Consider the following 27,205-nt stretch of genomic DNA (forward strand, 5'->3'; position numbering starts at 1 on the left):
CAATAATAGCCTTACATCCTGCTGTAAAATTATAAAAAGGATTGATGTTTTACATTTATGGTTGCTATTGTCTGGTTTTTAAGTTGCTTCATTCTACCTAATTTGGCAAATAGCACACGCACAATAAACTTTCTGCTTGGACATGGCCACGCACAGCTGTTTAGCTTGATTATGTATACATGCTCCCGGTACCCAGGGCCTCTGTGGTGGGCAGTGGGCTGTGGAGACCTGGGGATAAACCCTGGATGAGCCCCTGAGGTATCCACCCTGCCCTCAGACCTGCAGTGATGGGCTCTGCCAGGAGTTTGATGGTGCACGGTCTGGCCCTGTGGCAGAGTGTCAAGCACTTTTATTGACACAGTGGAGAGGAGCACTTTTTCTAGAAATCTGAGTCAGCGGGTTGCTCCAAATAAAAGTGCACAGTTTACAGTTGTGAAATCTTTAAATGTTATTGGTAGAGTTTTTGAAATGAACTTGGATTTATGCGTCTGTAATCCAGCAGTCGCACGGCATCCGGTTGCATTTTAACATGTTGTTAGCATTGTAGCACTAAAGAGTGCAGTATCGCAATTTGATGGTTTATTATACCATGTTTCATGTGCCGGATATTTTATCAATGCTTGAAACTAATAAAACAAGATCTTCGGTGTCTCTTGTGCCAACACTAGATCTAACTCCTCTGAACAGTCAGAGTGCTAGAGACATCATCAAGTTGATTAAAAAGTAAGAGAATAGTAGGAAACCAGGGGTTGATCTCAATTGATGTAGCCATCACTATATTCATTAATAATATAATTTTAATGTAATATTCAGGCCTATTAAAAAAGCAAACTGGAGACAGATGATATTAAGATATTATTATAGAAAGATCTTAACAAAAATATCCTCTTGAGTGGAAATTCTGATTCTACGAATCTCAAATCCCTTTCCATCTATCTAAACCTCTTTTGATGTTATTTTAATTAGCAAATTCTAAAAATAAATAATTATTTTGTGCAAGTTAATCAAAAGGATGACGTACACCACGATCTTTAGTGAGAACAATTAAAACCCCAACTGGTTATTCAGTTAAAGTCTGACGGGACAGGGTCACGTGTTCTTTTTTTTTTTTTCCTGTTTGAATCAGGAAAATCTCAGACAGGAGAAAAAATAAAATAAAATAAAAAAAAACTGTTGGTGTTAGGGTTAAGACCAGAGTGAGACCTTTTGCTGCTCCCCAGCCGTTCATGCTCTGTTTATTTTTCCACTCATGGTTCTCTGTGTGTTTGTGTTGTTTCTTCTCCGCAGAGGAAGGACTGAACCATGAATGCAAGCTCTGTAGTCAGTCATTCGACTCACCGGCGAAGCTTCAATGCCACCTGATTGAGCACAGCTTCGAGGGCATGGGGGGAACCTTCAAGTGTCCAGTCTGCTTTACAGGTTTGCACAATACCTTGGAGACAAATCCAATGAATTAATGGAAAAAAGAAAATATAAATGGGAAATTTGTCATTGTTAACTGTAGTCACATGACAGCAATAAACTTTAGTTTATTTTGTTGGGGTTTCTATCAGATAGATCAACACAAGGCAGTGCATAATTGAAATGTGCAACATAGTTTATAGCTATTTTTACATAAAATGCTACAAGGCGTAGTAGGTGTACTTAACAAGCACTGAGTCAATTCTTAGCACATGTCCATTTTGCTGCAGTCACAGCTGCATGTCTTCTGGGGTTTGTCTCCATGTCCACATCTAGAGACTGAAGATTTTGTTCAGTTCTTTTTGAAAAATAGCTCACGCTCTGTCATATTGAGAACAGCTAGCAACCATTTAAAAACATTACCAGAAATTCTCAGACTAGGGTCAAATATATTCTGATATTGAATATGAACATGCTCCAAGCCACTGATATAGTTGTATTTTTAGGGATTTTGTCCTGCTGGAATGGTAAACCTCCACCCCAGTATGAAGTCTTTTGTAACTTTTAACAGGCTTTCTTCCTTTATTTAAGTTCATCCATTGTGCCATGTGTTCTGAACAGTTTCTATGTCCCTGCTGACATGAAACATCCCCACTCCATGGTGTATGTGTGTATTAGTTTTCCTCCAAACACAACATGTTGTATGTACAACATGAAAAATAAAAATAAAAAATCTTCACAATGTTTGCTGGGTTATCTGCAAACTTAAAACTGGACTTTCTGCCTTTTCTCTAATTACTTTTCCATCCCACACATTTTAGTTTCTAATTTAAAAAAAATAATTATTGCAAAAATCTTTCCACTTCACAATTATGTTCTACTTTAAGTTTTTTTTTTTGTTTGTTTGTTTTTGTTTTTGTTTTTTTCACAGAAGATACAAAAAGTAAGTACTAACGTCAAAAAAACGTGAAACAGTTCAAGGGATACAAATACTTTTTCAAGGCACTGTAGCTTCTGAACGAGTCTTGAAAGGTCAAGCAAGCCAGCCGTATAAAGCTGATAGCAGTTTGCACCATGTGGCTTTTTGTTTCGTCAAATTGCCTCAAAATCAAGGCCAAAGAAGTGTCACAAGGTGAAAGGGGGGGAGAAAGAAAGACGGGGAGAGGGCGGGGGGTGGGGAGGGGGGGTTAAGACAGTGTGAGCTGAGGGGAGATGGGGGGATGGAGGAGCGGAGAAAGAAAAGGAGATGTGCTAATTGTGGATGGCAGTGGTGCTGATAGCTGTAATGATCTCATCTGTCTCTGTGCGTGGAGGTGGAAGGACCGGACTCCTCCTGAGAGAATAGCGCCCTCCTTCAGTGTCAACAGGGTTAACTATCTCTATAATGAAATCTGCAAAGTCGTTAACTTCGGCTCTTCACTCTTTCTCCCTTCTCAGCTCTTTACTCTTCCTAACACTTTTTGGGTCCAGCTCATTTCCTCTTCCTACTTCCTCTAACCCCTCCGCCGCCCCCAGCTTCATCCATCCATCGCGCAATAAACTCATTTGCCTCATGTCTGCTTGTTAGATCAATTAATATCATTACTTACTGTTCTGCATCTTTTCGTCTTCCCAAACGTCTTCATCCGCCTCAGTTCACAGCTTCCTTTCCATGCACTCCCCTCCTCTACTCTGCATCACTGTTTTTGGCCTTGTGCCTCTTTAAGAAGAAGCCTATTGATATTTCACCCCCCACCCTGAAACTCCTCTCCCTCCACCCCTCACAGGGGTCCAGGCATTTAATATACAGAGCATGCCTCCTTCATCTGAGCCTTCATTTTCCAGCGCCCGTCTTTGACAGACAGGTCCCCCCACTCCCTCAGCGTCCATATCGATCACGGCACATGAGAGAGAGGAGGGATAGAGGGAGAGGGAGAGAGAGAGAGAGAAGGGGGGGATGCTAGGAGGAAGGGAGAGGGAAAGAGGTAGAGACAGAGTGCCCCCTCAGGACAGCGGTCGCGGAGCAGACAGACAGATGGGCGAAGAGGCCTGTGGTAGCCGGGAAGCCGTGCGGTGGAGAGTACAGGATGAACTGAAAGGCCTCCCTCTGTTGGGGATGCGGGGGACAGGCAGGCCGAGCTGAAGTCAGAGCACTTGGAGGGAACAGAGCAATTGAGATATTAGCTGACAGCTGTCCTTGAATATATTTCTTCAAGCTGAGTCGAAGAAAATAAAAGAAAGAAGACATGTGTCCCTGATTTAGCTGGACATAAACTTTATTTTTCGAACTTTCTAACTGACAAAACATACAACACCTCTAGGGGTTCTAAAAACAAAATTGTTTTATTTTATTTTTTAACAATTGGATTTATTTCTATGATCGGGATTTCCATGGACATCTTTTTAGTGCAGCGCCTTAGAAAAGCCCTTGTGCTGCTTGAGCTTTGAGATGTGATGTCAACACAGTATGGTTCGTAATTGTAAAATTAAACAAATATAAGACATGCTTTCCATACATTTACACATTTTTAATGTGTGGGATGCATGTGTTCAGCCCCTTGAGGGGTACAAATGTATACCACACTTTGCAATAGTACTGCCAGTACACCTTTTCTTATAAATGATTAATAAATAGTTAATGCAATTGCTGTTAATCAAGAAAAACTAATCATGAACCATTAAATTGCCTTTGTTGAGCCAAAAGAGAGGAGTGACTTTTTTTGTTGCCCGTTGAGTGGTTTATGTAAATATTAAATATTGTTAGCCATTTGTAAATGCTCCTGTATGAAGACAAATTAACTTATTTTGCAAAGTAAATTTTTAGACATTTTGTTACTTTCACGGGGGCTGCCTTTTTTTGCATTCACAGTTGGTTGATAATTACTTGAACTACACCAGAACTACTGCATGTCCGGGTTACTAAAACACATTACTTTCGTAGATTTAAAGGATGCCTTCAGTAGATGGAATGAGTCCAAACATGAAAGCAAAACTTTGATCAAACTAGGTGGTGGCAGGGCTGTTGAGCGCGCTCGTTTAACAAGGTTGCTCTTTGTTTAAAAGCTCATTCCCCCTCAGTGCACATGTTTCGGTTTGATCTGCCCCCTTGCGACCCAAAACGCAGTGGGAGGCAAAGAGTGATTGTCATTCTTTCTACACACCTGATTATCCCCAATCTAAACTCTTGGGAGCAGAAGGGAGGTTGAAGTGGCGAGAGGACTGCATCACACTGCAAAAAAAAAACAGACTGGAGAAAAGTATTAGGGAAAGTAAGTTAAAGACAGTAGATAAGGACAGACGAATGTAGAGGAGAAAAGGAGACAAAACTTAAAGGAAGCTGAGAAGGTTGCAACTGGCAAGTTTGGATGTGAGATGAAAGGAGGGAAGTGGAGGAGGAAAAGAGAGCTGTGTAAGGGAGGGAGGGTAAATGGAGAGAGGTCCATAAGCCCCTGGATGATGAGAGAGAGGCTGACTCTCCCAGGACAGATTTGACAGGTTTCAGAAGTGGGGGAGCCTGCAGCTAGAAGTGTCTGCCTGCACCCTTAGGAGCTGTAGGGAGGGCTGGTGTGGAAATTGTGATTGGGAATATGTGCTTAAGACAAACAAAACAGAAGAAAGTGTGTCTGATGAAAGTCCTGTGTATATGTGTGTGTGTGTGTGTGTGTGTGTGCACTGTTTTTTTTTTCAACTTATGTCACCACATGAGGAACAAACTTGAAAAACTACAGGATGCACTGCCTTAAAATCCACACAAGTGTGACAAATAAGGTAGTTTAATTAGCTTGTTGTTTAGTTGCAGCTCACATGCTGCTGCTGTGTGAAGGTAGGTTCATGACAACTTAGACACAGAAGAAGAAAACAGAGGACTAAGCTTTAACTTGGAACTCACAGCTATCTGCTTGCAGCTCTGCATCAACTCCCAATTTGTTTGTTTCGCCTCAGAGCCCTCAGATAAGGTTTTGTGTCGTGAGTTCTCAAATTAAGCAGAAACGAGCACATGTAGGCTAGACGGATAAATAAATGAAAACGAGAACGGAAGAAGGGTGGGGGGGGAAGGGATAAACTTATTTTTTTTCTCCCTACACAAACAGCTTAGTATTGGTGCAGTGCAGCCTGCAGAGAGCACCACCCTGCCAAAATAAAGATGAGCTGGGGCCTGTAGTAAAGGAGACGTCTGCCATGCGCGGCCCATGAGATCTAATCAGAGGGCTTAATATCCCCCACAGCGAGAAGACCTTGGCCCCTCAGCCCCCTCAGCCCTGACACCCCTGATGCCCAGCCCGGCTCAGCGCTCTGTGCAGCTCTGTGCAGCTTGGCTCTGCTCTGGCTCTGTGGCCAACAAACTCCACAAAGTTCGCTCTCTCCTCTCTCCCCTCTCACACTCTCAGCAGGGAGAGACACAATGGCCAGCCGTTGATCCTGTTTGGATGTGGTTTTTTGGATTATTTCTTTCCCGTTTCTTTGTATCCTCGTTTCAACCCTCCAAGAAGAGATGTATCTGTGCCTCCCTCCCAACTCCTTCGGAAGAAGCAATGCAGTTGTAAATGTTATATCTTTCTCATACTGCCAAATGCCAAAACAGGGTCCCATCTTAGTTTTACTTGTCTCTTTATTGCAGTGCATTTTTACATGTTTCATGCCGATGTGACAGACAATCACAATAGACGAAGCTTGGTTTTTATGACATAAAACAAGATATGTAACTTGTGCAAGGGCAGATTTCTGAGCACTTGCAGTGCCTTGAAAAACTCTTAAACCTTTTCATAATTTATCACATAACAACTGCATGGAAGCATTTTTTTACATGCACAAAGTAGCGCATAGTTGTGAAGTGGAAAAAAGAATCCCACCTTTGTTTGATGTTATTTTTACTTTTTATAAATATCTCGAAGTCTTGCAGAGGCATAAAAACATAGCCACAGTGTAATGCTGCCAAAGTGTGACATGCATTTTATCTCATCTGATCAGATCATGTACTTCTGCATGTTCAAATGGTTGATGGCAAACGGCAAACATGAAGAAACATGTTTGTTAAAAAAACCATTTTTTTTAACAATGGCTTTCTTCTTTCCATTCAGAAAGACAGGTCAGATTTTTGGAATGCACAACTGAACAATGTCAGTTTCTCCCTCATCAACCGTGGATTTCTGGAGGTCCTTCAGAGTTTTCGCTGGGGCTTTTAGCGGATGCTCTGATGAGAGCTTTCTTTATTTGCTTAAGCTTTATTTAACCGGGTAAACCAGTTGAGAACCGATTCCAATTTGATTTTGTTAAAAGCTTCAGTAAGGCAAAGCATTCCAAAACAATAACATTGCAACAATATTCTAATAGAAAGGCTTTAAAGACACTGAAACCTTTGTTGCACAAAATTTGTAAAATACTTTCAACGGAATCCTAAAGAAATCCCAATCATAATCCCAATCATTGGAAATTATTGCTTGCAAGCATTAATGCAAGTAAACGTATAGGTGTTAAGGCAACAATGGGTCAGGGGGGGTCAGACGTTTGTCCACCAGGCCCACTGTAGCACAAGACGTGTGTCTATTTTGGTTGTATTTTACCCAGCATGCCGTGTGTTGTACTCTACACAGTGCTGGTGTAAATGCAGCTTGGTAACTTTTGATGGTAGTTGGTGGCTCTGGACTTTATTTATGGGCATCAGAGTAAAAGGGGGATCAATACAAATGCTCAACATGCTTTTTTTGATTTGTTAAGTAATTACAGAACAATTTTGAATTTTCTTCCACTTCACAATTACGTACTGCTTTGTATTGGTCCATTTTGTTAAATTCCATTTACACAGTAGTTTGTGGTTGTAAGATAACAAAATGTAAAAAAAAAAACTCCAAAAGCTTTTTCTCCCTTGTTGAGACGGCAGCTCATATACATAAAAAAATACCCTTTTTCAGTATTTATCAACCCTACTATTGTTTAACTAGGCCATTGAAACATTAATAGCATATTTTTTATATTTACTTTTAATTAGCCGTCACTTTCCTTGTGGATATCAATGAATGTCAGCCTACAACTGGTAAAAGCAAAACTGATTACAAATTTGCCCCTCATTGGACCAGAATTACACGTTAACAGCGAGTAACATCTAACTTGACATCTCAGTTGTGTTTGGCCGTGCTGTATAGTATTTGAAGGCCCCCCAAGTCTCAAATCCATTTTTATTTTTGCTGTATTGACTTTTTCTTCCTCCAGCCAAAGACATAATGAAGGCTTCCTGCAGCTGCTCTGACCTGCTTCTGTACTGTATATGCAGACAAAAAGCAGCTGAAGGAAAGGGCCATTGTTTATCAGCACAATTTCTGCTTCCAGAGCACGGGTTCCGCATGGAAAATGGTTGCCGTTTTTGGAGCATAAGGGAGAGCCCAAATAAGTGTTATAGCTGAGGTCTTAACCTGGAGCCGAAATGTTTTGTCACCAGTCGTAAAACTGGCACTTATGTTTATCCTCATATTGCTGTGGTCGTTAGTCTCAGAAATGGGCCATGGAGTTGCTGTTTGTTCATTAGAGGAGGTTTGTTCATTTGCGGTTAACATCGCTGCCATGTTCCACTGACAGCTGCCACCTAGGCATTAGCAGTCTGACAGCGTCCCCGCAGCGTGTCTGCTATGGATCTAAACTTTTATTTCCCAGGTCAGGGAGTGTGACATTCACCGAAGCCGAATGTTTCTCAACCCTACACCGCTCAATAATTAATAATCGCTCTCCCAGGTGAGCCCGACTCCTTACATGTTGAAGTTGTACATCCACGGCATGGGGCCATAGTGAGCCTTAAAGCCTTCTCTCTGACAGACGCCTCACCTTTTGTGGCTGTTTCTTGTCTTCCTCTGTCACCCCATGGCCACCAGTGCATCCATTTAAAAACAAGTTATTTTGAGTTCCAAGAAATTCAAATGAAGCCCCCTTGTGCTAACTTTTCCACGGCAACCAGACCTTTGAGATTAGAAAGCCATCTTTAAAGCACAGGGATACGGGATAACAAACGGTGTGTTTGAAGTTCTCCTTGGAGGGCGTACCAACACAAGTCGCTCAGGCGCACACAGTCACATCCCCACTTAGCTTTTTTAATGTTGACCATGGCTTAATTAAAGCACAAATATACGGTATGTGTTTTAAGCTCCTGCGAGTTGTGTGTTTATATGTTGGTGAGTTATAATCTTTGCCTGCATAAATAAGTAGTGGAGCACCATGAATATTTATACTGTCAATATACTGTAATTAGTGATGTAGACTAATGGAGGCCATGTTTTGCACTTGAAGCCATGCCAGTTTTCGTGGTTGTTTATTTCCTGGCTTGTTGTCCCCACAGCAGTGCTAAATAAAGAGCATCATTATTCCCCAAACGTCATGAATTTAACCAGCTCTAGCACCAGAAATGTGACCGTTCTACTCCATAGAAACGGTTTTATCCCAACCGATATGTAGTGCCAGCCACGTTTATTAGCACTCCTGGTAAAGAGAATTAAAAAGGCCTAAAAGAAGTTCATCTTTTATTGCAGTAGCATGATTTCATACAAAACATTTATGAAAAATCCCACCTTTCAGTGGGGTAAGAACTCGCACAGTGGAAACTAATTGCTTTGAACAAACTCGCGTGTCCTACAACTATCTGTAATAATTGCTTGCAAAATAAATGTAACCAAAGCATTATCTTTAATTTATACTTTAGTTTCTCAAAGCAAATAGAGTTTCTTAGTGACCATGACTTTTTTTTTTCCCCCAGGGGCATACATAAAAAATGGCACAGAAGCCCATTTCTTTTAGCTACTGAACACAAAGCTAGACAAGGACCCATTTTTAACTTTCCATTAAGCATAGAGGTAAAACTATCTCCAAAGCTCACTGTTAGAGTTTTTATATATAGATGTTGGCTCACCAAGTCTTTCGAAAATTGATTAGATGCTGTCTGCATGGCAGCTGCCTTTTGGGACACTGCCAGAAAAAAAAAAAAAAAAAACCTTTTAAGCATCTGGAATGTAAACATGTGGACTTGCTCCATGCAAGTGGAACTGAAACTGTGTCTTTGGCAAAGGAGTTCATCCTGCCTACTGCTAAGAATGGTGGAGGAGCTATAATTCATTGGGCCTATTTATTTTTCAAGGACCCTTTCTACTGCTCCTGGACTTTAACTGGGTCTGTGATCTGAACTGATGAGCCTTAGATTCCAGATGGGTTTGGTGTTGAACGAAAGGTTAATATGTGGAAAATAGAGATAGACAATTATCATATTCTTGATCTTTATCGTGATTTTTATGGTAACAACAATAAATTGCAATGGGTGATGTTTCCCAAACCCCAAAAACTGACTGGGATTATTTTTATTTTCCCCACTGTTAGATCCATGAGAGCATCAGTAAACATACATGTGTTTGAACATTTAAATAAATGCCGTTATTGCATGCTGTTTAACAATAAAGTCCCTTCTTAACGTAACTGGGGTCCTGAGGCCGCCCAATTCATTAGGTGTCCTTTTGTCGAGAACCATATTTGTGTTTTGTGAGGCTTTGGTTGCAGTGGCCTCAAATCACAGTTTTTCAGTTTATTCCAAAAAACATGGTTCACCACACACAGAATCAACCTTCCTCTTATCATTACCAGGTTTGTGCAATTAAACTTGGCAGCCACTGTGTGTCTGTAAAATGTTTATGTAATCATTTATTTGTAATTAAATCATTTTCTCCACTGTTTGAAAAATCATTAGTCTGTTTTATTTAGGCAGATGCACTTACTGTGTTGTCTATTTTGATTCATCAGCAAAGTGAAGATGCATTTACAATCTTTGTTTACTATTTCATGTTTTTTTTGTTTTGTTTTGTTTTTTCTGTGCAGTGTTTGTCCAGGCCAACAAGCTCCAGCAGCACATTTTCTCTGCCCACGGACAGGAGGATAAGATCTACGACTGCTCACAGTGCCCACAGAAGTTCTTCTTCCAGACAGAGTTACAGGTGAGCTTTTGAACCCCGGTGTAGCCCGCCAGGAAAGACAAAGAGAGAGCCAATCACCGAGCTCAGCTCCACAAGCGCTAAACACAGGGCTCCGGCTATCCTCCTCCGCTCTGACTGGGACAGGCGACTCAGAAGGAATTATTTCAGTCTGTTTCCAAAACTCATTTGTGATGTGCAGATATGATTTGATTTGCTTATTAGACCAGCCGAGCACTAAAATATCTGGAATTAGAGGATTAGCGGAATGCTCATTTTTGAAGAGGTAATTACATACAGTGCAGAGGCAAAAACACGGCTGAGTCAATATGCCTGCATCTCCTCTCCTAATCACAGAGGAGGCCTCGTGGCTAAATATGAGCTCTGTCCTCAGGGAGTCGGTATCTGCCCTTCAACAAAGTTACTAGTTGGACTTATGAACTCGCAATGTTAGAGAGATAATCCATTTTCTAGCAATCTTTTCCTCCGCTCCTTGGAGAACCTGGAAAAATGAAACAGACCTTATTATATTATTTCACTGTGGTGGTGTTTTCGAGCAGCTCTGTTTTGTTTGGGGGATTCTCTATTGTGCACTTCTCATATCCAGATCCCTTTCTATTACCTTTTTGAAACCGAATCACTAAAATATGAACATTCTATAATTGCGGTGTTCAAAAGTGCTGAAATAATATTTTTTTCTTAATTTACTTTAATGTTGTAAAAGAGGCAAAGACTCCTCCTGTTGGCATTGACCTGGATCTCAGATTATGCAGCGCAGTAGCTGGTAGCCAGAGGAAGTGCCCATTGATTGGGAGTGATTTTCATATTGAGATTCAGGTTGTAAACACATAGGTGTGCGTCTGCCAGGAGGAAGGTGAATGTGATCATTATTTGCTGGTCATTCCAGTAACGGGAACATGAATAAAACAAGTCCTGATCCGCCGACACGCAACTTTGCAGCAGGGAAGATTATATGAAAAGCCTCAGCAGTACCCCACCCATTGTTAATGCCTTTCAGTCACATCAAGCCCCCTTAATTTGTCACGTTTTCATTTCTCATTGGTACAAGTGTTTTCTATATGGCACGGGTTGCGAGAGATACCTGTAAACAATCTCAAATAACCTGGGGATGTTTTCCTACTTTTTTTTTTCTTTTTTTTTATTTTATGTTTGACATTTTCAGGAGTGAAGTGATCTCCACCTCCCGGAGGTAATGTTTCATGCATGATTATATTGTTTTACTGCGTGTGAAAAGACAAGTGCAGTACATGAAAGACCTATAGCATTCTGCTGTGAAACAGGGGGTTATGAAAGGAGAGCAAGAATGAGCTTGGGGGATAAGACAATCATTATCTCCAACCTGTTCCATGCTCTTCCGACGGTCCCGTGTGAGCGCATGATGACATGATCTCAAACACACGTGCCGTACATATAGATACACGCGTTGCTTCTTGTAAAAGCAGATACTTAAAGGAAAGTAAGTTGTCATGTGGTACCCTTTTTTAGAGTTTTTACTCGCAGTGCTTTGCAGCAGCAATAATAGCTATTGTTCTTATTTTGTCGTGTTGCAGCCACAGATCTCTAAATATTTATTTGGGGATCCTTAAAGGATTCCCTGTTAGTTTCTGTAAAAGCGTTGAAACAGCAGGTGGACATTCACCTTCTGGAAGGACAATTACCCTGGACAGACAGCCAGAGCTATCATAGAATAGTTTGGATTTTTGGATCAACTTCTTGTGTTGAAACAATCTTGTCAAACGGACGAATTGCCAGAGTTAAAATGTGTTCATATTGATGGCGTCCATTGTGCTTACACAATCTCCACCATGTTGGTGGCAGCACGATGCTGTAGAGAGGCTTCCCCATAAGACCTTCTGCTGTAGTTGCAGCAAAATGCTTTTCTATAAAGTGTGGAATGAGGGAGCTTAATACATATGCAAGTCTTGGTTTTCAGGGGTTTTTTTATTTCTAAAGATATTCTCTTTGAAAGTGATATTCTCCACTTTGCTGTTGTACGTTGTTTGTGGTTGCGACATGACGAAATGTGAAAAAGTTCAAGTATTACATTTTTTACGAGGCACTGCAAATTTAGTTTTTCCTGAACTTATGAACTGCTTGTGGATTTTATTTACATGCATAGCTAAAACTTGACAAAATATGAAAGAGGTCTTGTGTGGTTGTTTCTGTCTGCCATTTGCCAACCTTTACCCTTCAGGATATCTGCCTGATACAGAGCTTTTTTGTCAGTCTGTCTGAACTGGAACTTTCCTCTAGCAGAAGAGAATCCTTTCTTTGCTTGGACCTGAGTTTGGAGTCTCTCCCTGATCCTCTCTGGCTCTCTGGCCGGCTACCTGGGCCCCCTCATCTCTCACAGTAGTGGGAAGGGTCAAAGGGCCAGTGCAAGCTGGGGAGAGGAAGCAGCAAGGAAACAGAGAGCTTTCCATGGCAGGTAAAGCAAAGCAGGGAAGATATTTTATTAATTCGCTGCTGAGATCCTGAAACAGACCAAAGGCTGTGACAGGTATCCAGTGCACCACTTCGCATCCTCCCCCCGTGAACTCTACCCTGTGAGGGGCTAGCCAATTTTCGCCAGCCTGTCGAGATGGATGATGGGAGAGCATCCGTCTAATCAGCCCTCCCAGGACCCCCCGCCCGGCCGCCCCCCTCAGACCTACCAGATTGACTCACTCGTGGGTCTGCGTGCCCCAGAATCCAGAGTCCAGTGGAGAAAAACCTCTCTTGCTCTTCTTTTCTGTTTCTCCAGTTTCTCTTTTTCGCCATTTTTACCTTGACAGAAAGTAAGCGGTGAGATGTATAGACCTCTACTCCACCTGAAAGTGTGCAGAGGACTCCCCTCTAGCATCGCAAACTTATACGGTCTCAACTTTGCTTATCCCTTGCTTTCAACAAATTAAAATGAAATACTGAGTAAAGCTATCACATAAATTTTGAGGGCAGCCTTGCTGCTTGAACAGTCTCTCACTGACCACCTGAATGACAGTATATCCTCTCACCCACTTGACCTTAGTTCCCCTTCTGTCCATTCATAAGTGCCTGAATGGCTCTGCTAAAGAACACATTGCAATGCGAACCTGCCCCCCGATGTTTTTTTTTTTTTTTTTTTTTTTGCGGTTTTAGATGCAGTTGCATTTCGCGTGACTTCAAAGAACTTAGCCACCAACAATGGTTCTTGGCTGGATTAATTAACCAGATTCATTAACTGATAGAGCCCCGGCATCAGCCACAGCTTTAATCTAACATTTCTCAGAGTGCAACTCATTTGTATTTGTTTGTGAACGTCCACATAGGCTTAACTTCAGTGTTGCACCGACTGCTGGATGGCTGCAATCAGGAGGATTTTCTCTCAACGATCCTCTAAGGATGAGACAATGAGGCTGAAGTTGCTGAGAAGCAACCGGGTTACATTTTCCAGACAAAATTCCCTCGAACCTTCTGAGCCGCTGCGAAGTTTATTCTTTCCGTCGTCCGATTTCTTTAGGTTGCTGTAAGCCACAGAGTATTGTAAGTCTCGCTGTGATCGACAGAGAAGCGTTACGATCTGGGTGCTCAACGACTTCTCCCTCCCCTCAGACGCCCGCAGGACACGCACCTTAATTGGAGCATCTTTTTTTTTCTTCCTAAAAAAAAAAATAAAAAGGATTTCTTCAAAGACAATCCAAAGCACCCCAGCCTTAATGAGTGCTAAAAGTGACAAGAGCACATCTGCATCATTTTCCTCCCACTCCCCCTCCCCTCACAAATGAGATTCTCCGCTCCCCGTGTGATGGCCATTATTGCCAAGCTGTGACCAATTCAACGGTTTTAATTAAGCATATTTATAGGTTTCACGGTCACCAGGTCAGCGTAAACAGCTATGTTTGTCATAATGTCTGTCCCGGGCAGAACGCAGGGAAAAGAAAGGGAGAGATGGATACTCTGAGAGAGCCCAGTCTGCGGCAAAAACAGCAACAGAGTGGGTTCTTTGAGCACTAGAATGCATCGAATTACTTTTTTTTCTTATTTTTCAAATGACAGCTCCCAAAAATGACATTTTAGACACTTCCTTTCTTTCCCTCCCTCCGCCTTTCAAAGCTGTTCTTTAGTTTGACGCAGGAGACCTAATTCCCCAGAAGTTTTTCTATTATTAATTTTAAAGTATGCCCCGGAAAATGCCCTAACTGCCCCGAGTCCCTAATGTGTCATACAAAAGCAAAGCTTTATGCATTTGTCCCCAAGTGGCTCTCAAACACCAAATTTTTCCTGAACGTCTTGATCTGCCAAGTGTGACAGCTCTTCACACATTTGAAAGTGGCAAATATATATTTATATTTCCTTTCATATGACAACTTGTTTTCTTCTTCATCACCCCAGGTTCTTGGAATCCTGGCACTGTTTCAAACAGCGGCACGGCAAAATAAAACAAGAGCGAATTAGGGGGGGAAAAAAACAACTTGTGAGGCGCAATCATTAATATTTAAGCTTATTTATAATTACGTACCAGTCTGAGTGCTGTTGCTGCGTGCTGTAAACGAGCACATATACCGCCTTAGATGGCGTGTGATGTTTATCACAATAGTTGTGTTCTACTTTTGTAGGTGGATCAGAATTAGACAGCATGACAGACCTAATGATCCTGGGAGGATATTCTCTTTCGCAGTGCGGGTATATATGAGACTGTGTTTGTGGGTGTACTTCTGTGTGCATCCTCTATGTATTTGTCTTTGTCTCCATCTCTCTCAGGGTCTGATATGTGCATGCAAACACAATGTCTGGAGGGAGACATGACAAAAACTCCCAGAAGCCTTTGAGCTCCTCTGTTTTTTTGTCCTTTTTTTTCCCTCTGTTGCACCATTGGGGAAAGTTAAATCCAAACAAAGAGGAGACGCTCAGTGTACTGCGCTCGAATCCATCACCGGATCCTTTCCTCAAACGTGTCTCTTTTACTTTACTTGGTTGACTTTTTCAGCAACTTTGATAAAAACAATTTGGAGCATTTCTCAAGGAAACTCATGCAGTTTTAATTTTCTGTCTGTAGTGATTTGATTTTCAGGTTAGCAGAATGTATCAGAGGACACAGTAAGCGGCATCGGAACAACGATTCCAGGCGGAATTTGGTTGTCATATTTTACAAACACTGAAGTTTAACTTTTGCCATTTGGAAAACAGGATGTCTAGAGAGTCACAGACAAAAGTGGAAATTTTTCGGTTAAATATTTTTTTTTTCTATTTTATGAAAATAAGTGTATGCAAAAAATGTATGTGCGCAATTAGCACATATTTGTATTTTCAAACTTCATTCCCTGTCCCTTTGCCAGAGATGTTGACTAAAGTTTCAGACTTGAACTCAAAACTCTACTTAAGTCATAAAAACAAAAACTTTAAACTTGACTTAGATTCATGCTGTAAACACTTCGGACTTGACTTTGACTCGGACTCCTAGCCCCAAGTCTCATAAGCTCATCTTAGTTCCTGTAACAAGCAGTGAAATCAAGCTAGCATGCAATCTGCTGTTGTAGTCTAAATAACACTAGATCGAGTCAAGAACCCACCATACCAAGACTAAAGAGGAAGGAGACCAAACCCAAGGCCAAGAGTAACTGATTGTAATGATGAGCCATCTTTTTCTGTAACATTCTCTGCGACAAAATGTTGGTGAACACAAACCCAGATAACCAACTGCATGCAACTTATCCAGCACATTTGACAAGCTGTTCAAAAGTTAAACAGACGAGCCAGACAACTCTGAGAGTAAATCCATCCATCTAAGCGTTAACTGACTTGGCATTAGCTGCAGGCAGAAGGAATGGAGGCGACAGGTGGAGGTGGAGGACTTAAATCACTTAAGAGTTCCTTCTTTCTGTGTACTGTAGAGACAGACAAACATCCATACATCTGCAGTGGAAAAAGGTTTTCCCTCGTTTTCACATCCCTATTATCTTCTATTCACCGACACAAAGGAGCACAGGTGGCGCCATTGAACTTTTTTTTTTTTTTTTTTTTAGTAAAAAACTTTATTTGTTGCAGCCAGCACCTTCATGCTAAGTTGCTGTAAAAAGAGGACGGTGCAGCTGTTGTCTTGACCAGACTTGAGGCAAAAGCTGGAGTCTGACATGTGTAAGAGCAAGAGAAGACTGAATGTAACTGAGATTCAGAAAAGACCAAGACTTTTGATCCCGAGTCCTACACCAGTAATATAGACTCTCATAGTTAATAAGCTGCATTTGCATATTTTTGTGTAAAAGGATGCATCTCATTGTTGGCCAGTGATCTTCAACGGGCTGTTATTTGTTTTAGAGCAACCTGTTTGTGTTTGCTGTAGCATCATAGAAATTACCACACTGTAACAGACTGCATTACATGTGCTGTATTGAAATATAGACTTTATCAGTCGGTACTTTGATATTTACTTTCATTTACTCACTACACTGAGTCCTGCTCAGTATCCAGTATTTATTTATTAAGAGAGAAACTGTTCTATTATGTCTTTTTGTTAACTTTATATAAACATTGTGCAGCATAGAAATCAACTAAATCAAACATTTTCAGAAGCCTAGATGGTTGAAAAAAAAATAATTTGTGTGATTAAAATATCCTGTTTTACGTATAATTCTTGGTGGTGGTAGTGTGATTGTCTGGGACCATTTTGCAGACATGCAAAGCCTGAGTCAAAAACTCAGGTTTTGTAGTAGTCTTTTGGTAATCCAAATTTAAGAATAATTTTAATGCATTGGTATGACTTTAAGCTCATCTTTCACTTTACATGTTCCATATTTAAAGCCTACATGGTCTGTACCACGTGAAAGAAACATTTGCACCTGTACTTGTGAGCTAGAAAGATTGACGAACTCCAGTCTGGAATTTTAGTAACAATGGCAACAACTTGCACATTGAAAATGATGTGTCAGCTAGAAGTACTTTTTTTTTATTATTATTATTATTATTATTATTATTATTATTATTGCCTTGACTAGTAAAAAAAAAGAAAAAAAAAACACCAAAATAACAGTTTCTCTCTTGTAGAACTGTGGAAAAAAATTTTTTTAAGAATTTTGCCCACATCTATGATCATATCCACCACTGCAGCATCAGTTGAAAAGCAGGGGTGCGCTCTGAAATATCCCCTGTCAAAGTCTGTCCCTGACTGAAGTGGTTAAATGTGAAAGTAATTGTGTTTTGTTTCTGGGACTGACATGCGGAACCCCACGGACCCCATCTCCCTCCCAGTGACAGGCAGAGATCCTCCCCCCTCGCTCTGTCTAATTAGAGGATGTAGCCCAGGGCTCGTGTCCCAGGAAGACCCATCCCCCTCCCAAGATGGTTCCCCTAAGAAAGCCCTTAATTGGGTTCTTTAGTCATAGACTTCATTTTGGCTGGAAAGGCATCTGTGTGTTGCTATCACCTCACAATACAGTTTGTATCGCTCTCTTGTGTTTTTTCTATTCCTCTTTCTCTCCCTTTTTTTCTCCCCCTCACTGGCCTTCTCTCCGTCTATGCTCCTCTCTCCCTCTCCCCCTCTCCCACTCTCTCCTCACTTAATGAGGCCCCATAATAACACAGCAGTTGTGCAGTTGTTTTGCTACCTCAGTCAAACAGCGGGATCACTGCATAGTGTGTTTCTAGTACCATTCACTTGTCTACTTAGACAGGGTAATGAGTATCATTTGGAGGTACAAAAGACCCGGCCCACAAAAAAAGCGGTGCTCCGTCATCTCCGGTTCCACCTCAGAAGTGTTTGCTCCGGGTGCTTAGATGTCTCAAAGTGTTTCAAACGTTATGGATTCAAGATGTATTTTTATAGCCGCTCAGTGTGGCTACATGGAATACAGTGAAATCCATTGCTGTTGTCATCTCCGTCCTCGCCTAGTGCTGTTACAGTATGACCATGACTCCCTGGGCACCTCGCTTCAAACAAGACTGTCTGTTACCAAGGAGACTGGGCTGGTTGTGGTGCAACAGTGTTTTGGGTCAACCCTCCCCATGGTCCGATAAGTGATGACTGTGGAGAATGCCAGCTGCTGTTTTATTTATTTATTTATTTATTATTTGATTTTTTTTTTTTTTTTTNTAATATCCATTGGCTAAACTAGCCAGCAGTAAGCCTGGCCTGGGGTCAGAGCAGGGAAGGATTACTCCCTCGGTGGACCGGTCGACAGTAGGGAAAGCACAAAGGAAGGACTGAGTCGATACTGGACAGCAAGTTCAACACACCATTAAAGTGCCAGAGAGAATGCAACACTCCTGTCTTTCCCTGGAGTTTTCAGAGTTTTTTTTTTTTTTCCCCTCCCGAATAGCAAAAAATATTTCAAACTATATCACAAATCTCACACAATTACTCATAATTCTGGTCATTGTTCCTGGACAAAGAACATTTTTAAGTGACATAAACGTAAAACATTAAAACGTTCAAAGACAAAAAGTTAGTTTGTAGAAATATTACTGCTGGCTGAAAGCTAAAATATTCCCATCACGCTACTGCATATCTGCCTTGAAACTCGGTGACGTACGAAAACGCAGAGTGATGGAGAAACAATGCTCCACCATCGCCTCCGGTTGATCGCCTCACAAGTGACGCGAGGTTGGCCCGGATTTTTTATTTACATGTTAAAACATTTTCTCGCATGTGTGTTGCAGCTCTCATGGACATTCAACTGTCTTCCAAGAATCGCAGCAATCACCAAATCATTTTAACACCACACCAAAAATAATGTATGATACTTCTTCATATGTGGTGTTCAGAATGGGAACACACACCCTTCAGAGACGCAACCTGAATCCTGTCATCATGTTTAAATTGATCAATGCTCCACATAAAGCGGTGGCTGCAGTTTTCTGCTGAACCACTACCTCCAACTGAGTTCCTAAACATTATTGGCCTAATGCAATCACCAAATAATAATATTCAATCTTGTAGTCAATGCCATGTTTCGCTGCTTTTTGAGGTTGTGTTATCTGGTATTGATTAACAATCAGCTGGTTACAAACATTGTTTGCTGCTTAAAGGTGCATTAAAGTCCAACTGAGTGCAAAAAGACAAAAACACAGAATAAAACTGACAGGCGCTCCAACTGGAGGAGACTTTTAGACACACTTCTCTGAGGCGGCACAATGTTTGTGAAATATTAAAATAGTTATTATGTTCAACCAGTTAAGAACTGGGTCTGACACCATCCTGAAATAAGCACTTGAAGCAATTTGATGGGAAAATTCTGTGTAATATTGTTGAGCATTTTTTTAAGTCATCATTATTTTATGCTTTAAATGAATTCAGTCGTTCAGTGCAGTGATAGAGGGTGTGTACAAGTCTGTCTTAGAACTCCCCATTGTCCACCAACAGCTAATTATATACTTAGTGCATGACTGCATGCACTTTCAGAGCCAGTAGACAAGGGAGCCATTTGTTTTGACTCTGGATTGATGTTTAAATTTCCAGGGTGATATAAGCAAAAAATAAAACATTAAGGTGTTTTAAATTGGACTCCTTTAACGCAACCAGTAATATATTTGTGCTTTGCTGTGATTTTAACCAAGTTAAATTTATGTTGTTCTCTTATAATTTCCCTGAGAACTATTCAGTCTGATTATCACCTGTGTATTTATTTATTATGTTTCAGTGTGAAATTAATTTTGTTGTGCAGCGAGTTCAGGCATAATCATTTTATTTCCTGTAAAAAAAATTATTCATTAGTGCATTTTATAACAATAATGTACGTATTTCCCAAGTATATGCAACACATAATTATGAATAAACTGCCTAGAAAATAGATTTTTTTAAAAATAAAGGCTGCATAATGGGACACATTCCGGTCAATTCACTGGTTAGCTCTGCGTTTGTTTAAAGTGCAAACAGCTTTATTTGTTCAAGAAACCGTGAAAAGGCCATGGCTTAAAAAGTCATTATTGTGCAGTCAGGTCTCCAACCACTCAATAAAAACCTGGCTTTAACATTACACCGAGTAGAAAGAGCAGACACAATGCACTTAACACGTGCTCAGCAGGTATTACCATATTGCTAATCAAACTTTGTTAGCGTGACGATTAAGCTTTACACCTCACTCTCTGTGATGCCGGACAATGCGAAGATTTTCACTAATACAGCAGGATCAGATGAAAGGGGAGCTTCTGTGTCTGAGTCCAGTGGCCTTCCTCTGCAGAGCTGATGCAAGAGATGCACCTCTGTTGCCTCACTGGAGACCGGGCACTATCGATGGAGACCAGAGCAATGGGGAACGACATAAAGAATGATTAGTTAATAAATCAGCTCCCTAGCCGACTTGCTCTTTCCTGGTTTCTGCTCCTTCCCCAATCGTTCCCCATTATTTTGTCCCTCCCTCCCCCTCGTCTCTCTGCAGCAGCATTAAATCCTGAAGACACGTTGCACCTGTTTGCATGGGTACACCAGACCCCTGCCGGGTGTTCTCCCTCCTCTTCCACTACCCCTGAGGGCGCTGCAGTGGGGTGATGTAATCAGATGAAAGTGTCGGTTTAACGGTGGCATGGAGCCTGAGATGTGAAGAGAAGCGAGAAGAGAAAAGGGGTGCTCGCATCTCAGAAGGCCGAAGCGGGTGTGCCTTATCGATCAGTGCAAAATTTAATTTAGTGTAGAATTGAGTTGCTACGGTTTACCTGAACACCGCTGGTAACTACAGCAGGCCTATGTGGCCAGCAGGTGGTTGAAAGGATCGAGGAGGAGATTAAGGGTTGGATATAAGGGAGGGAAATGGATGATAAGGGGAATGGCAGAGTTTCAGGGGGAATAGAATTGGAGTTAGGATGAGAGCTAAAAGGCTTAATGGAGGGCATCTAATCCTAAATTGCTGCGATTCTAGTGTGACACCATTAGTGACATCCTCTTTACGGGTGCAGTGGACATTTTGCTCATTTTCTTACAAAAAGCAATGAGCGAACTGCATGTGTGATATCTAATTTGTGGCTGCACACTGTAGGCATTCGTTGCGCCCAACAACTGCACAGAAGTAACTTGGAAGAACTTGACAAGGATGAAGATTGGAAAGCGGATTTCCTCCCTCGCCCTCCTTTCCACTCCTTTGTACTTATACACAGAACAGTTTATAGCTGCTCTGCAGAGTTCAATATCCACAGAGATAAAGGTATCAGTTTCATTTTCTCTTAGCGTATTTTTTTTTCTTCTACGTTTTTTCTTCTATTTCCCTTTAGTCTGCATGGCTGCCACAGCCACTGAAGTCGTTTAACACCGTCCTTGAGAAAGCCCTCAGTGTAAAAACTCCTGGCATGTTTAAGGAAAAAGGTAGAATGCAGTTATGTGTCAGGCAGAGCTGGGACATTCAGAGCGGGGGGGGGGGAGCTGTTCCCCAGAGGGGTTATTTTCCCCTCTAATAGCTGTTACGAGCCCTACATTATATCCAAGGAGCTACATTCCTTTGGGGTCCAGACATATGCACACTGACACAAACACGCACACACACACGCACACACACACACACACACACACACTCTCTCCCACCTAGATGGACTGGCACATTCACACAAAGGCATGCACACTCAGTTGAGCACAAATTTTCTCTGTTTCTCTCTTTTGCACACACATACACACACGCAGTCAGTTCTAGCCGCTTTGCTCTCCCCCCGTGTCAATATCCTGCCATTTGAAGTCACGTACTGCAGGGGCTTCTGGGAGTCACTGAGGAGCCAGGCTGACGGGTAATGGGCCGCATTCATTAATAAGGTTGCCGTGCTCCTGTCCCTCCTCAGCAACGCCAAGGATGTCTTCACCGGAGGGGGGGTTGGCGGAGTGTGAGGAGGGAGATGAGGTGAGGTGAGGAGAGAGGGAGAGCATCCCATGGGGAGTCTCCTCCCAGACTCACTTAAAGGAGCTTTATTTCAGCAAGAGAGAGGGGAGAGGGAGGCAGGAGGAGCTGTCCAGGAGCCGCCTCTTTAAAAAAAAAAAAAAAAAAAAAAAAAGGGGGCCCCGGGGAGCCACACTAACCCGTACCAGGGTCACAATCCTGCTCCCCGTCAAACAGCTTATTACCCCACCTGTCGGGAAGTAATCGCCCCAGCTAAAAGGAAAGCTGTCGAGGTGTTTAAATGCTTTATGCGGAGGCAGCTGAAAGGGTAAAATGGGACGGAGTGAATTCAAGGGGGGGCTAATAGGCATCTCTCAGTCCTGCCTGAGGGATTGTGCACCAACAGTACTGAAGGTGACTGCTTTGGTAAACCGCCTCTCAGGTTGGGCAGGAATATTTAATAGTTACTAAAACAAATGCTGATGAATGCACTTTTATCTCTTAATTGTAAACTTGCACTCACCAGGCTCTTTATTATAAAACCTCGCTCGTCCTGGGCTGATCTCTAATTTCCCCTTCTGAACTTTCTGAATCCTGCATGTCGTAGTTGGTTCAAGGCCCCATAAACTTGGCTCAGAGATTTTGGTCCAATTTGAATTGATGTCTTCATGATTTGCTGCCGATTTGTCAGCAGTAAATGCATGATGTGATGTGAATCTCACGTTCCAAAAATGCGATACTGGGTTGCACTTTGATGACTGAGGAGCCTATTGGAGTAAAATGAACTTATTGACATGTTCAAGTAACCTGTTTGAGAAGAGCCATATCTTGCTGGTTGTAGCTATCGTAGCATGGTTACACTGTGGTAGGATGGGGTGTGTAAAACATGCTCAACTGATGTCAAGCCTCATCAGCAACCTGAAGCATTAATCCAGTGTAGGACGGATTCATGCTTTAATGTCGCTTAAGCCAAATTCTGACCCTGTCATCTCTCATAGATGAAACTCCTCATCAGACAAAGCACATTTTCCAATCAATTATTACCTGCTTCTAATAATCCTGAGAATTGTTGCCTGACATGAGTGAAACCTGTGGTCTTGTGGCGCTGTAGCTTATCTGGTTCAAGTTTCAGTGTTGTGTTCAGAAATGGTATCCTGCATACGTCGGTTGATAAAGCATGGTTGTGTGAACTGCTGTTGCCTTTTTATTATCTCCAGTCTGTCAATTCTCTTCTGAACTCAGCATGACCTTTTGATCCATAGCACCACACAAACAATATCCACCCACTGGATATTTTCTTTTTTGGACCATTCTCTATATGCCCAATTTTGCTTTTTGTTGCTTGGTTTGAACTTTAAGAAGTCATCTTCTCCTAGACGCCTAAATAAATTGAGTCACTGCTATGTGATTGGCTCATTTTTTGCGGTTTTTGCTAGTAAGCGATTGAACGGACGTATCTAATAAATTGGCCAGTGGATCTATGTGCGAAATGAAAAGCGTCCACTATGATGTTTGCGTGCGTGTGCACGCATGTGTGATGATGACTCTGTGACAGGTGTGTCTAGTCCATGCCAGTTTACGGAGTCCAAGGCCATGTTTTAAACAGAGCGCAGCAAGTGGGGCATGTAGTTTGCATTAAAGGGATTAGCAGTCACTTCAAAAGATGACCTGGATTCAGCCCACCAGGGACACCCGTTACACACCCCCTGGTCCACACTCCCTTTAAAGAACCTGGCACAGCTGCCCCACTACAACCCCACTCTCAACTGTGTGTGTATCTTTGTGTGTGTGTGCCTGCATGTATTCCGGAGAAACGTCGCAACGGAGTTATATCCTCACCTTGTGATGGCGTCATGGTTAATTGTGCCCCAATACATATTCACAGAGGTGTGGAGGATCAAATCGTCAGTGGCCTTACCTGCACCTCTTGACATTTTCTCTGCAGGGTTACATGTGTAGTGCATTTAATAAATGTAGGCAAACTCCAGGGAAGATTTTCTATGTGGTGTGTCAGAGTCTTGTGATGGATTTGTTGCCATTGGGGCAGCCTTTGATTGAGGTTGGAATATTTTCTGTCAGTGGCCTTAAATTATCTTGTTGGACCAGATCTTAAAGGAGTAGTTCACAGTATTTGAAGTGATGTTGATGTGGACACAAAACTTTTTTTTTTTTTTTTTTTTTTTTTTGTATTGATCAACCAAGTCGTTTGTTCAGTGGTCTGTACTTTACACGGCCCCAGTGAACCTTTTACCTTTTCTATAAGAATCAATATTTCTGATCAAATTATCCACAACTGAAATCCGGATATTTGTTTTGTCACCACCAGGCATACTGTTTAATTTCAGACTCTTGTGGGATTTTCATTGTGTTTAAACTCAGATTAGTTTTTCCCAGAAACTGAAGCTAACGGGTAGTAGAGGGGCCAAGACCAACGTAGCTTCTACTGTGTCCAACGCTATAAATTTCATGGTAGTTTATGCGAGTGCTTTGTAGAACCTTTAAACAGTTTTGGTTTTGACTGGTATTTACGAAGAGGGCAAAAATATTTTTACAAAGGAAATGGGGTTAAAAGGTAGAGTATCCTGTTAAATATGCCTATCCTCAATTAGTATAAGTCCAGTTTAGTTGTTCTTAGACTAACAGCTGGTCTCAGAGGGACCAGGTCCAAAGCTAAATGTGTCCATCTTAAAACTCATTCTCACTGTGTTTTTACAAACTGTATTTCTTTGGTCTTCAAACAGTTTGACCAAAAGTTATCCTAAAATGGTAGCCGGTCACTTTGTTCTATGTCCCTCTTAGACTAGCTGTTCGTTTCATCCTCCATGTCAACTTATCTGGATTTGTACTAAATCAGGACGCCAAGACTCATCTGTTACAAGAGGGATAGTTATAGCTTTTGTTTTGTTTTTTTTTCTAACAGATCTTCTCATAGCAGAATTCAGAACCTTCACTTTTATTTTCTGTGCGTGTGTTCAAGTTAAGCATCCATTTATTTCGTATAATCATGTCTTCCGTCTCTTTTTGTGTTTTTTTTGTTTTGTTTTGTTTTTGCAGAACCACACGTTGACTCAACACAGCAGCTAACGTGGCAGAGCTCAGTGCCGTGACCAAGAACAAGGATCGCATGACGCACAGAACCAATCCTGACCGCCAATTACTGTCGGCGTATTTTCCCACTGACTGACTAGTCCTGAGCATTCGCTTCAGTCACACCGCCAGAAACCACACCGCAGAAGAAGGAAAAAAAAAAAAAAGAAGAAACAAAAGCAGAGAAAGAACATAAAAGAAGCCTTTCGGTTCTTTACTAATCATTGTGTCCAAAGTAAAGAAAAGGCCATCTTGTTTGTACATAGACTTCTTTATGTGTTCCTTATCTACAGGTATATTACAATCTTATACAGTATTTGCCATTGTACAGTTAAAAATGTTTGTCTAAAAAAGAGTAAAGGAGGGAAAAAAAATATCATTAAATCTGTCAAAGAAAATGGGTATTGACCCATCTTATGAGGAGGCGTGCCATAACGAGCACAGGACTCTTCATCACTGGCACTCCTCCGTGCTGTATACAGACACAGTCAATCATGATAAGGTAAAAATTTTGAAAAAAAAAAAAAAAAAGAACTGAATTCACCAGCATAGGCAGATATCTTGTCTGTGTGTCTGTCATACAGTAAGCATGGCTGCCGGAGGAGCAGCTGTGAATGACGGCGCAACAAATCTGCACTGCCTGTGCTGAAGTTCACGCGAGAGACGGGGAAAAACTAAAAACAACACAGAGAAGAGAAGAAAAATTTTACAAAAAAAACAGGACAGGGGACAGACAGGATGCTGATATATGCAAATGCAGTGACACAGATTTGGAAAAGGCTAGCTCCTCTGGTTGGCTCGTGAACAGAGGCGTGAAGCTCCCATGTGGCTCTCAGAGCGTGGGGAAATCTCCGGCCCACTGATTCAACCTGTACATTTCTGTTATTAATGTTTACTGCTTGTTGAAGCCAGAAGATTACTGGAATTTTCTCCTTTTTTTTTTTTTTTTTTTCCATGTTTTGTTATCTCTGTGTATTTTTCACAATTTGAATTTAGGGCATGAAGACTGAGCTCAAACTCAGACTGTCTCGGGGATACAAACGTAGTTCTAAAACGCCGTCCCTGGCTCTCCTGGAGAGTGTCCGCCCAACCCTCTTCCTTTGCAGCGTCTCATTGCCCACTGCTCAAACTGGAAGCCACTGTGGCACCATACAAAACTCCTGACCCATCCTGTATTGTAAATGTTTTGCATTCATTGAACCTGAGATGCACTTTTGTATGAAACTTTCATGTTTTGACATTTTGACTGAAATTTGTTCGTATACAGTTTACAGGAAAAACACGATCTCCTGCGGCAAAAAGGAAAGTTATCTCTGATGTTATTAAAATGTATTGTACAAATATAGAGTTCTGTATTTGGCAGACCTCATTTTTTTTGTGTTGCACATGTGATGGAAATAATAAAAACTGTATGAGGAAATGGCTTTAGTGTCGCTTGCTTTCTAAAAGCTTTGTGTGCGGGAGTGTGTGAGAAGGCAAACACAATTAACCCATCAGACAAGACCTATGACAGCGCAAGCACAATTATCCAAAGCTTGCCCGTTTTTTTTTTTATTGTATCAAATTGCATCCTATTTTTCCTCACTCCCTCGTGGCAGTCGCTAACGAACATCTGAGCATCTTAAGGGAGGTCTTTGTTATTAATGACTCCATTACCCATCACCCTGTGCGGTCCCATTCTACACACCCTTGCGTAAGGCCTATTTAGGGAGCCTCCAGCGCTCCGGGGGACCTGGGAAAAGATTCTCCTGCCTTCACAGAATGGGACATTAGCATCTGTCTGTCTCAGCAAATGATTCATCAGTGGTGACACAAAAAGCTGCCTACGATTTGTTGAAGCTTTCACGTTTTGCTTTGGAAAAGCCTTGCTCTGAAACTGAAAGCTTTTTAACTACTCTATAACAAGACACAACAATAACGACACGCATGCAGTGGTTTCTAAATCATATTTTCTAGTGGATGCCAGTAGAAAATATTGCATTATTGACCATGGTAAACACAGTATTATTCCCACAATTTTTACATTATTATGGTCCTCTC

General features: G+C 41.6%; 1 protein-coding gene across 9 annotated transcripts in view; it reads left to right on the forward strand.

Annotated features, from left to right (window-relative positions):
- The window catches only part of znf521 (zinc finger protein 521), a 114,594-nt gene extending 88,725 nt beyond the window's left edge, over positions 1 to 25,869 (forward strand). For all 9 annotated transcript variants that reach the window (XM_007559374.2, XM_016674965.1, XM_016674959.1 and 6 more), the window contains 3 exons: positions 1,288 to 1,419; positions 10,222 to 10,337; positions 25,133 to 25,869. In XM_007559374.2, the coding sequence (XP_007559436.1) occupies positions 1,288 to 1,419; positions 10,222 to 10,337; positions 25,133 to 25,162 (278 nt within the window). In that variant the 3' untranslated portion in view covers positions 25,163 to 25,869. The remainder of the gene's footprint in view (positions 1 to 1,287; positions 1,420 to 10,221; positions 10,338 to 25,132) is intronic.
- The last annotated feature ends 1,336 nt before the right edge of the window (positions 25,870 to 27,205 follow it).

The sequence above is a fragment of the Poecilia formosa genome, unplaced genomic scaffold (assembly GCF_000485575.1).
Source record: "Poecilia formosa unplaced genomic scaffold, Poecilia_formosa-5.1.2 Scaffold104, whole genome shotgun sequence".
NCBI lineage: Eukaryota > Metazoa > Chordata > Actinopteri > Cyprinodontiformes > Poeciliidae > Poecilia > Poecilia formosa.